The following is a 13006-nucleotide window of genomic DNA, read 5'->3' on the forward strand; positions in this document are numbered from 1 at the left end:
CTGCAGGGATGGGAGTCGTGAGGCGAGCTGCTGGCAGGTGGCGCTCGAGGCCACTGGGTGGGCACCTGTGTGGCTCCAGCCTGTCAGCTGGGAGCACCTGCGGTTACACTTAGGCATTTAAGTACATGTTAACACAACAGAAGTATAATACACAGCTTCCATCCAAAGTAGTTAAAAACAACAGCCAACCAAAACACCAAATGCCTGAAGAGACAGGATTACTTTGTTTACAACATTCTGGACAAATGATCATCAATGAACTATGAATACGGGTCAAAGATTTCAACAGATGTAAAACAAGAGAGTGGGAAAAGTTAAATTCGGCAAATGCAAGACACACGTTACACCTAAAAGTGAGTGTAAAACCAACCAACCCTATTAGTGCACATCCCGAGGATTACTTCTTCCCAGACACATACCTGTGCGCTTTCAGCCCCTTCTTTCTGGAGGAAGAACTGCTTCTTAAACTCATAATAGGCATTATACTGGTGCCACGGCTGCAGGAACTCAAACCTAGGAACAGAGAAGGGGACGAGTCATTCAACAAGACACGCTCGCTCGCTGTGACACCCCTCGGCTCCGACAGACCACACCTGCTGCTCTAAGGCTTCACAGTGACTGACCCTGGCGATCACACAGATCATGTTGCGACCACAGCCTCCTGTTGTTATGTTACAACCCGAGCACGGAACATTATTTGATGAAAAAAACAAAGTGCAGTGTGTGTCTGAATTTCCACAGCAGATTCTTGAAAAGCATGAATTCCAGCTTTTTATTTTAGGGAGGTTCAACATTTTTAAAAAAACAAAGCAAAACAAGTTAAACAAAAAAATTATAACAATAAAAAAGACAACCACCCCAACTCTAAGTAATTTAACAAGATATATTTATCTAAACACATAAGGATAAAAAATATATATATATGCGTGTATATATATATAAAAACAATTATGTAGCTAGATTAAAAAAAGAAGCTAAACTAAACCCCAAATACCATTCATCTACCCCACATAAACTCCTTCACTCACCTTTGATCATTCTTGGCACGAACGCTGGTCTCAAACTTAAGGCCGTTCCTGGCCACGTACTCTGCCAGCTTGTCAATCACGGGCTGAATGTCGGGGGGCGGGGGGATGATGGCGGCCACGGAAGCAAGTGCACTGCAGAGGAGAGCTGGGTCTCACACACAGTGCCAGGCCCTCCTCCAGATCAGCGGCAGGGGGGCGGCCAGCAAGGCTGCTGGGGGACTTGCACTGTCTCAGTTCACACCGGCAGGTAAGTTACGCACAGACAGGGAGGCCCTTATCTGAGATGGCTGGGACTACAGGAAACTAATCAAGGTCAATCCATTTGAAACAGGGACCAAAATATCACTGCCAATGATGAAAACAGGGGTTTTACTCAAAGTGACACTTAAGGTCATGAACACAGGTTCATCTTTTCTCTCCTCACATTTCCCCCCAATTGCTAATTCTTAGAAACAACCAAGAACAAATCAAGTGTGAATTTTTGTATATATATATGAAAGTATGCTGGCCAGCGTGACTCATCGTCCTTCGTTTCATGTTTACTGTCTTAGCATGATCAGGAAGTGGGAACCATCCAAGTGCTCCATCAAGGCTCCTGAGCGTCTGTCTTGTCAGCCTGAGACATGCCAGTGCCTCTTATGAAGTGCTCGCTCACCCACAGACGCTCTTCAGAGCCCCCTCCACGCTCCCCAGGACAGGCGCCGGGGTCCAGTCCCTGCCTTGCTGGCTCTGTTAGTCAACGGTTAGCTGGACTAACAGCAGATCCGCATTTCCTAACAGCTCGTGAGCCATTCACTTGCAGCAGCTTTTATGAAATCCTGCGTTTTGGGCAAAAACTGGGCTTCACTTCACACTGCCTGTGCCCGGTACTGCCCCACCGAGATGGTGGCACACGGGAAAGAACAGATGCTGGATTCAGGGGAGTGGCGTGGGATGCTATCTGGGAGTTCATTTTCTCAGTGGTTAGACCTCACTGCTACAAGTGCTTATGTTATGACAGTTCTGTTGCCTAATCAACCCCGTAACTCGGGGATTTGGATAATACGTACTCAGATAACGGAGACCCTCTGTGTGACTCACACTATAAAGACGCCCAAACCAAGAACACAGGTGCTCCAGGTGACCAGCAGAAGTGAGAGCATACCTTGTGGTGATGGTGGTGGAGGTCACCCCACTACTCGTCTCTGCTGTGCTTGGGGGGGGCGGTGGCGTGGTCCCTGGAGGGGGCGGGGCCGTGGCTGTCACTCCAGCGGAGCCGGACACGGCCACGCCGGCAGGCAGGGTGCTGTAGTAAGTGGCTACGTCAACCCCTGGAGGGGGAGGTGCCAGGCAGTAGGTGCCGTCGGGCAGCATGTAGTAGCTGTAGTACATGGCTGCCACTGTTGCTGTGAAAAGACACATTTTGGGGGCGTGAGAGTGGCAAAAGACAGGCTAGTCGGTGAGTATCCACAATGCAGTAAAAAAGGGACACTTTTCCAAATGCAGTATCACTTCTGTCCAATGTCAACCACATCGTTTTGTTTTTCTGCTATAAGAAAGGCTGCCCAGGTGACACACGGTTTGCAAGAATCAGGCAATGCCCAGACACACACCCAGGGATGATGGAAAGTGAACACGCACAGGGACATTCAAGGCAGCCCAACGTGGACCTTCCTACTACACAATTGATGTCCTCCCTAACTGCAGAGCGGGCAGATTAGGACAAAGTCCACTGTCCAGCAGCACTAGCTCCCTTCCTGTGTGGCCTGTGAGGTGATCCGTCTGAGGACTAAACACCCTTCGCTGGCTTCCCCGTTCGACACCAGCTCTCCACTCTCTCCTCTCCTTACTTTTCTCATTTAAACATTTGTCTGGGCATAAATCACAGCCATGTTTTCTTAGGTCAGTCTCCCAAGGCACGACACAAAAGCAAAAATAAACAAATGGGACCTAATCAAACTTAATAAGCTTTTACACAACAAAGGAAACCACAAACAAAATGAAAAGGCAACCCACAGGATGGGAGAGAACATATGCAAATGATGCGAACCACAAGGGCTTAATTTCAGAAATATACAAACAGCTCATGTAGCTCAGTAACAAAAAAAACAAACAACCCAATCAAAAAACAGGCAGAAGACTCAGACAGACACTTCTCCAAAGAAGACATACAGATGGCCAATAAGCACATGAAAAGATGCTGGACATGGCTAATTATTAGGGAAATGCAAATCAAAACTACAAGGTACCACCTCACACCAGTCAGAATGGCCACCATTAAAAAGTCTACAAATAACAAATGCTGGAGAGAGTGTGGAGAAAAGGGAACCCACCAACAGTGTAGGAGGGAATGTAAATTGGTACAACCACTATGGAAAAGAGTATGGAGGTTCCTTTAAAAACTAAAAATAGAACTACCGTATGATCCAGCAATCCCACTCCTGGGCATATACCCTGAGAAAACTCTAACTGGTAAAGACACATGCACCCCAGTGTTCATAGCAGCATTATTTACAATAGCCAGGACATGGAAGCAACCTAAATGTCCATCAACAGAGGAATGGATAAAGAAAATGTGGTACATATGTACAGTGGAATATTACTCAGCAATAAAAAAGAATGAAATAATGCCACTTGCAGCAACATGGATGGAACTTGAGATGATCATACTAAGTGAAGAGAAAGAAGAGAAAGACAAATATCATATGATATCACTAATATGTGGAATCTAAAATACGATACAAACGAACTTATTTACAAAATAGAAACAGACTCACAGTCATAGAGAACAGTACCAAAGGGGGAAGAGGGAGGGAGGGAAGGGATGAATTAGCAGTTTGGGGTTAGCAGATACAAACTACTATATACAAAACAGATAAACAACAAGGTCCTACTGTATAGCACAGGGAACTATATTCAATATTTTGTAATGAACGATAATGGAAAGGAACCTGAAAAAGAATATATATTATATACAACATTCATATAAATGAATCTGGTACGTATTTCTTATATATATGTAACTGAATCACTTTGCTGTATACCAGAAACTATCACAACACTGTAAATTAACTATACTTCAATAATAAGCAAACAAACACTTGTCTTGGAAGTCATCTTGTCTACAAAGCTGTGCTGCTCTGTAACCCCTGCATGCCTTCACCCCAGCACAGAGACGTACTGCAATTGATTTAAGAAGTCCTGACGGACACTGAGATCATTTGGGGCTCTATTATTATAAACAGTGAAGTACAATCACTTCCTATATATTTTGCCCACCCATGCAAGTATCTGTAAGATAGAGCCCATTTTTTAAAACAATCAAAATTCCTGTAAATTTATTCATTTTTTATTTGGGGGGAAAATATTCAAAACCAGTGAAATCACAGAAGATCCAATGAACTAATTAAGAATTTAAATTTCTAATCCTGTTGTAGATAAGCAACTGGTTCTGACTACACAGAGATTTAATTCACCATTAGAGCATGGTGAAAGATTTTTCTCATTAAGGAATTTTATTTTGATCTTCAGTTAATCTACTTTAAAACAAAAACATCTACAAATAGTGAGAGCTTTTACACTGACTACAGTTTCCCCGCACTGGAAGCTCCGTGGGGAAGGTGTCTGTGGTGCGGCAGCTCACACCCTGTCCTCGACAGCTACACCCCAGCCTTTCCGCCTCGGCTGGAACAACTGCATCTCTCACACGTGCTGCAGGCATATCCGCGGCTGGTAACGACTTACTTCCTATGAATTATACATGTCTGAACTCCCAAGTTGTGAATCGCCGGCTCGATGCTGTGCACAAACCACTGTTCACGTTCACCACAATATTCCACATTTTCAAAAAAAGATGTGTGGCCTCAATATCCTCTCTGTGTGATCTTTAGCACAGAGACATTCAAACCATCTCTCTGAAGGAAGGCGGGGGCAGAGGGCAGGAAAGACACGTTTGTTCTGTAACCCCAGCGCTCAGCACACAGAATCTGTTGGGTGGACAGATGGATTTGATGCTTCAAATATAAGCTTTTCCTAACCCAATTAGGTATTCAAATATGAACAGAGGCTTCTGTGAGCTGTATCATCCTCCTTGAAACGATGGAACGACTTCCCCACTCACCCTGCACTCGGTCGAGTGACGGGGGCCCTTCTTCTCACCCCTGGGCACAGACACCGCCACGGAGGAGGGGTGAGGCAGCAGCGGCAAGACCAGAGCGTAGACCCGCCCACAGAGCACCCCCTGTCTTGGGAGGGGCAGCAAGAGCTGCTACTGCCCAAAGGGTCACATCTCAAGGACAGGACAGACACTCCATGTCCTTCCTATGCCAGGTGGCCAGCCTCTGGCCTGAAAACAGGCCAAAATACATCTCAAAGTCGTAGCTACAACCAATGAGGCGTATGGATTAGAACAAAACAGTTTACAGTTAAGTGTCAACTATATATTATGCAATTGCAATTTAATGCATTCTTTATGTAACAGAAGTGAATAAATTATTTTCAAAACTAAGGATCATCCCTTTGAAAGAATGAACATGCAGATTAACCATCAGTCTGTACCTGAGTCACCCATCAAATTAAATTAAAACAAACCCTGCCAGAAAGACGGCAGATTAACTCAGGAACTCACCCATTACAAATACCTAAAAATGCTTGTAAAGTATAAGGGAAAAATTTAAATGCATAGCTGAGCTCACAAAGAGAAAAGGCTCCGTTTCCATGTGTGAAAATCAAACAAAGCCTCCAAGCCTGAAGGCATCGCCTAAGCCTTGAGCCAAGTCTTACTCCGGATGCAGGGATTCCCACACTAGAAGGCCAGCCCAGGGCACGCGCCCTGGGGATCTTGCAGAGGAGGACAGACTGGAAGCAGAAACCTAAAGACGATGCACGCAGGATGCCCTCTCACTTCTTACGCACGCACTCTGTGAGTCCTTCCCAACAAATTCTAATTACACCTTGCAAAGGTGAACAGGAATTTGAAAATCCCTCTGTATCCAAACATAACCCTGATGCCAATGGAACACCTGAGGCTTGGCGAGCTGAGAACGCAGACTTTCCCTCTGTATCCAGAACTCACCCTGATGCCAATGGAGCACCTGAGGCTTGGCGAGCTGAGAACGCAGACTTTGCTGCTGCATGGTGCCTGCTGGGGCAACGCCACAGCTGAGGGCCCAACAGTGCAGCCAACTGTGCACTGTTTCCCCCAGATTCCCATTTCATGTGCAGGATGTCATAGATGAAAAGATTTTAGGGAGAAGGTTGTTTCTGTCCTTTTCCCCACAGACACTGAGGCCCGGGGCGGACGTGACAGTGATAGGCCAACCTCAGCCCAGAGCCACGCCTGGCCTAGCCTGCCCCCCAATCTATGGTGAAGAGTATCATGCCCCTCATTTCATTTGCAGGTGCCAGGGGCACCTCCAAACAGTGTCTTCTGCCTGCTGTGAAGCCCCTCCTAAGTTTTACCTCCAACAAATAACAAAGGTTGGCGAGGATGTGGAGAAAAGGGACCCCTCATATGCTGCTGGTGGGAATGTAAATTGGTTCAGTCACCGTGGAAAACAGTACGGAGGTTTCTCAAAAAACTAAAAATCAGGGACTTCCCTGGTGGCGCAGTGGTTAAGATTCCGCGCTCCCAATGCAGGGGGCCTGGGGTTCAATCCCTGATCAGGGAACTAGATCCCACATGCACGCCGCAACTAAGAGTTCGCATGCCACAACTAAGGCCACATGCCTCAACTATGGAGCCAGTGAGCCACAACTAAGGAACCCGCCTGCCGCAACTAAGACCCGGCGCAACCAAGTAAATAAATATTAAAAACAAACAAAAAACCCCCTTAAAATCAAATAAATATATATATAAAAAAATGAAAACACTAATTTGAAAAGGTACAATGCACCCTAACTTTCAAAGCAGCATTATTTACAATATCCAAGATATGGAAGCAACCTAAGTGTCCATCAGCACATGAGCTGATAAAGTAGATGTGGTGCACACACACACACACACACACACACACACACACACACACACAGTGGAATATTGCTGAGCCATAGAAAAGAATGAAATAATGCCATTTGCAACAACATGGATGGACCTGGAGGGTATTACACTTAGTGAATTAAGTCAGACAGAAAAAGACAAATACTGTATGACATGACATATGTGGAATCTAAAAACTAAAATGAGTAAACATAACAAAAAAGAAGCAGACTCACAGATACAGAGAACAAACTGGTGGTTACCAGTAGGGAAAGGGAAATGGGGAGGGGCAAGACAAGGGTAGGAGATTAAGAGGCATAAACTATTACATATAAAATAAATAAGCTACAAGGATATACTGTACAGCACAGGGAATACAGCCAATTATTTTACAATAACTATAAATGGGCTATAACCTTTAAAGGTTGTGATTCACTATGTTGTACCCCCGTAACTTACATAATATTGCACATCAACTGTACCTCAATTAAACCAAAGTTTTTACCTCCAGAACCATCTCCCACCCCAGGAGGCCCCTGCTCTGCCCTCCTGCACACACATCCCTGGGGCAGTTCTCTGCGATCAGGGCTATGGTCCCAGAAGGCAAAGCATCTTAAAAGCAGTGAGAGGGAGGCTGCACAGCTCCCAGGTTAGAGCAGGCACTAGAGAAGCGTGTGACAAGCAAAGCCCGCTGACAGCAAGGTGCGTGCTGAGGTATTCCGCAAGAGCAGGAGCCAGCTGCCGGCACCACCCCGTGGCTGACACTGCAGATGTGCGCTCGTCGCTGCAGTGGGGCCTCACAGCTCTTGAAATCCTTGAATTGGAAATCCTTTAAAATGACTACCAACTAGAGAACATGTGTTTTTGTGTACAGCTCCCAACTCAGAAATTCTCATGAATGCTAAGTTTTGAGAATCGCTGGACCAGACAGAGCAAAGGACAGACAGAGGTCTGGCTCCCTGGAGCTCACCGTCCCATCCTAGACACGGGATGGTGTGGTGTGCAGGGTTCCAAAGGGCACCCGCAGTCCCACTTCTCACAGGGCTTCCAAGGCATAACACTCCTTACTAGGGCTCTTGCTGTTCTCAGGGCTCTCTGTTGAATTTTTAAAGAGGGGATTGGGTTTTACACAAAGTTAAATGCCGATGTGATTTTAATAAACATCATGATAATGTTTACTAAAACATGCCTACTCCAAATAAATCTAAGACAGAGATGTCAACGGGTGCCTCCACTTCCCAAGGGCAGGCATAGCTGTGTGGAAAGATCAAGCCGCTTAAAACCACCGGCACATTCTTCAGCACGTCCTCCCTGACACTCTGTGCGCTTAGAAACGTACAGAGCTGCGGAACCCAGGGTCAGACAGACCTGCCTAATTACCTTCCAAAGCCCTTCTATTCAACGGGCTTCTTGCAAAAATCAGAGCCAATTTACTGACTCTTGTATGTGATCTTAATCTCGTACAAATCTAACTCTCAGAAGAGAATGTAAGCCTTGGAAGGGTTCTTGGAGATCAGCGGGCTAGTCAGCAATCCCTGCTGTCAGTTCAGAAATATAAACGTGTGTCTGTATTAAGAATGAAAGAAAATAGCTTTCCTGAGTTCCGTGGAGAAAAATAAGTATACTCTTAAAAGACCGATCTACTTTATCCACACAAGATCGTGAAAAAGAAGCGCTGTGCTACCAGCTGAGCAGGCCTGGGCAGCAGCAGCAGCAAGACCGCCCGCCCACCCGCAGCGCCCCTGCCCACCCCCGGCAGCGCCTGGCCCCCTGGCCTCCGTCACTGGATGGCCAACCAGTCTCCATCCACCTGCATCCTTGGGACTTCCCTAATAACTTCAACGGCTTTAAATCCTACTTACACTTGCTGATTCCAGAACTGCTATCTCTAGCTCTGAGCTGAACTGGTATGTTAAGTGCCTGCTCAACACGTGCACTGGGACATCTCATAAACCTCTCAAAGGGACTGCGTCCAGAACACAGCCGTCCCCACACACTGCCGCTCCTGCTTCCTGTGGCCACGCCTCCTCCCGCTGAGTCAGTCCGGGCTCCGTGGTTTCTCTCGGACCCATACCCGCCTCCTGGGAACCAGAGCCCTTCCGGCCGCTGCCCTAGAAGCTCCAGGGACCCCTTCCTATACCAGCCAGAGCCCCCATACTGCCCACCCAGCCGCGTCACTCCCCATCAAGACCCCAGCCACGTTCCCTTTCTGTGAGGCACCTGCCTCGGGTCCCATGGCCCCTCCCCCCCACTACCCAAATCGGGCCTCACCCGGGCTTCCTCAGGCCTCTGGGCCCCGGAAGCCTGGGCTCGAGGGCCTCCCTGGTTCCGTCCGCCAGCACTGCGGACTCCCCCAGGGGTGTCACTGATTCTGCTCCACGATGGTGGGAACGCCATGCACTGCTCTTCCCAGCATGGCTTGCCCGCGATGCCAGTTTGTTCAAGGAATGTACAAGTCACGTGTGGAAGAACAGGAACTGGAATGGCACAGGGCAAAGGCTTCTAGGAGATGGTGGCCTGGAACCTTCCAAACTCTGAAGGGCAATATTCAAACCACAATTCTGGGCCCATCCAAATGACCTACCATGAGTGAGAGCAGAATTAGGGCATTTTCAGACATTCAAGAATCAAAAAAAACGGTCTTCCTGTGTACCCTTTCTTCGCAAACTACTGGAGGACGTGCTCTAGCAAAATACAGGAGTAAACAAACAAACAAGGAGAGAACAGCACTAACAACACAGGAAAGCAATGAATGGAAGTCAGCGGAACACCCCGGGTTACAGGCTGGGAACACGGCCTGTCCAGATTGGTGCCAGCGGCCAACAGCTCAAGAAACAAGCTGTCGGACTTCCCTGGTGGCGCAGAGGTTAAGAATCCGCCTGCCAACGCGGGACACAGGCCCTGGAAGATCCCATGTGCCGTGGAGCAACTAAGCCCGTGCGCCACAACTACTGAGCCTGTGCTCTAGAGCCCGCGAGCCACAACTACTGAGCCTACATGCCACAACTACTGAAGCCCGTGGGCCTAGAGCCCATGCTCCACAACAAGAGAAGCCACGACAATAAGAAGCCCACGCACCACAACAAAGAGTAGCCCCTGCTCACCACAACTAGAGAAAGCCCGTGCATAGCAATGAAGACCCAACACAGCCAAAACTAAAAACAAATAAATAAATAAATTTACTAAAAAAAACCCCAAAAAACCAGTCTACTTGACTGGAGAATCTTTTTCTGCCTACAGATAAGAGTTAGCTTTCTCACACTGAAAACCTTTACCTGAGGAGAGGTTAAACTATAGGAGTTTAAATATTAAGCATCAACAACACAATTCAATGGTAAGCAACATTATCACTGAATTCTGCATTTTCAAGGGGGAGGAAAGTGCCCAATAATCCCAGGGAATGTTAAAAACGTTCAAGGTGCTTCAGAAGTAGAATGAGAGAAATCAAAGCTGAAACCTCCCTCTCTATCCCTTTTCTTAAGACTCTCTTATCCACGCAACTGTCTCTTGATGTCTGTTCTCAAGCCTTCTGGCTTCACCTCCTGGACTGGGATAATTTTCAGGACTTCCTTAAAAACCCCTCCTGGCCGCCGTTAGCTCTAGGCAGAGCACTTATCTACTAGCTCTCTATCATATACAATTGATGATACAATTGTGTATCATACACAATTGCAAGGGAAAATTACAGTCAAAACAAAAACTCCCTCAAATTCTACATCCACAGTTTTTAAGTAAAAAAATATTATGACCCTGGGACTTCCCTGGTGGCACAGTGGTTAAGAATCCGCCTGCCAATGCGGGGGACACAGGTTCAAGCCCTGGTCCGGGAAGATCGCACACGCCGCGGAGCAACTAAGCCCGTGCGCCACAACTACTGAGCCTGCTGCGCTCTAGAGCCCGCGAGCCACAACTACTGAAGCCGAGCGCCTAGAGCCTGTGCTCCACAACAAGAGAAGCCACTGCAATGAGAAGCCCGCGCACCGCAACGAGGAGTAGCCCCCGCTCGCCGCAACTAGAGAAAGCCTGTGCGCAGCAACGAAGACCCAACGCGGCCAAAAATAAATAAATACATTTATTTAAAAAATAATATATTATGACTCTCCCCATCCCCCAAATACTTAAAAGCTTTCACCATCTGGATCAGCACATACCGTGTCTAAAAACCCTGGGGCTCCCCTCACCACAGTGAATGGCGGTGGCCGACGGCTGTTAAGGGCTCAGAAGCCAGATGCTAGAGAAGATGGAAGCTCAACGTGGGCTCACAGTAGCCACCCTGCTTAATTTCCTTCACTGTGACATCCAGACAGCCCTGTGTTTAAGGAGAAAGAATCCCCAAACAAAAGGAGACTTGTTTTGCTGTCACCAAACTGGAAGACGAAAATCTGAAGACTTCTGTAGTGACACGGAGAATTTCTCACTTGTAAACGCACTGGAAACCACCCAAATGGATCCGTTTTAGATACATGAATGTGTGACTCAGGAGCTTTAAGGCCAGTGTTGAAAAGCAATTGCTCTTTTTTTTTTTGCTTCTCAAGATGCCTTGTCTCCAACTATTACTTAAAGTCTTCATCAGTGACCCTCAAGCAAAATGCCCTGAATTTTTCATACCGTATGGAGGTTTTGGAGGCAAGCTACCTAAGAACAGGTCCTGGGGAGTCCGGGTGGAACCATCAGGCAGCTCAAGCGCGAGACCAGGAGCTCAGGGTGAGGCAGAGCCTCAGGGGTATGGGAGGTGGGAGCCTGCGGCCCGGGCTCTGTGCTGTCAGAAGTCTCCCCTGGGTCCCCGACGGGGGGAAGGACATCTGCTCCAGGGCATTTTGGGGATCTCATGAGAGCAGAGAATGGAGTCTCCAGAGAAGCTGCACTTGGGAGGGATGACAAAGCATCTCAGGGCAGGTGAGAACGGTGTCTAGCAGGGGTGGCCAGTGCTGGGATGAAAGGTCTGGATGGAGCTGCCGACCTGAGTGGGGGAAGGGGAGAAGGACAAGGCCCAGCAAAAGGAGCCCAGGGAGGAACATGCCGTGCAAACAGCAAAGAACTGAGTCTGGAAGGAGACAGAACCCAGGCAACCTGAGTTCTCTGGGCCACGGACGAATCTGGAGAGACAGGAATTCAACTGAGCACAAAGAAAAGGAAGTAAGACTAGTAATGAGATGGAAGGGATCCTGCTGAGCAGGGCCAGGAACTGGGCCCTTGCGCCTGCTTCAGCCCAGCTCGGGAGAGGTCAGGATGCTTTTACATTTTCAAACAGTTCAAAAACAAACCCAAAACAAACCAACAAAACAACATTTCATGATGTAAACATTCTATGAAATTCAAGGTTCGGTGTCCATAAATCAAGTTCTATTAGGGCTCAGCCACATGCCCTTGCTCCCGATGGTCAGTGTGGCTTTCATGCTCCACCAGCACCAGCAGCCCACAGAGGCTGCTCGGCTGCCACACTGGAAACGCTTACATCCTTTACATATAAGGTCTGCAAACCTGCTGGAGAGTTTAGAAAACAAACCGAGGCCCAAAATACCACCATTATCGACTATAAGGAACAGAACAGTCACAGCTGAAAAAAATCAAGTCACCAACCAAGAAGATGGATAGGAAGTGAATGTAATCATGCTGAATGTCAAAGAGAAACAGATTAAAAAAAAAACAAAAGAAAATGACAGATATTGAAGAAAAAGATGATCCAAAATAAGGAAGCTGGTGTCTTTTAAAAGACGTTCAGAGGTATAACAGAAAATAATTTCCCTGAAATGAGAACTGCATCTTTGACTGAAGGGGTATATGATAAATTCCAGGAAAACGGGGGGCTTTATGCTGATTAAGTTATTAAAATTTAAGGGCAAAGAGAATTCTTTAGGTATCCAGTCAGAAAAAGCAAGCTCTTAAGGGGTGAGGGAGGGGAAGATGGAGCTGGCCTCGCCCCTTCCACAGCAACATGCAGCAACGCTCCCAAGTTCCAGGCAAGTGTGACTAAGTGTACTATTCTCTGCCTAGTTGCTATTTATGTCAAAGGGCAGCAGAC

General features: G+C 47.2%; 1 protein-coding gene across 4 annotated transcripts in view; it reads right to left on the reverse strand.

Annotated features, from left to right (window-relative positions):
* The window catches only part of SFSWAP (splicing factor SWAP), an 83115-nt gene that overhangs the window by 46096 nt on the left and 24013 nt on the right, over positions 1-13006 (reverse strand). For all 4 annotated transcript variants that reach the window (XR_016387448.1, XM_022598146.3, XM_089894329.1 and 1 more), the window contains exons 8-10: positions 2173-2413; positions 1029-1160; positions 420-513 (exon numbers count right to left, since the gene is read on the reverse strand). Coding sequence is in view for 3 of the 4 variants with exons in the window: in XM_022598146.3 (XP_022453854.1) it covers positions 420-513; positions 1029-1160; positions 2173-2413 (467 nt within the window). In the remaining variant the exon portion in view is untranslated. The remainder of the gene's footprint in view (positions 1-419; positions 514-1028; positions 1161-2172; positions 2414-13006) is intronic.

Source organism: Delphinapterus leucas, chromosome 14 (genome assembly GCF_059928025.1).
Source record: "Delphinapterus leucas isolate spDelLeu-1000000601 "Yukka" chromosome 14, BTC_Dleu_Yukka2, whole genome shotgun sequence".
NCBI lineage: Eukaryota > Metazoa > Chordata > Mammalia > Artiodactyla > Monodontidae > Delphinapterus > Delphinapterus leucas.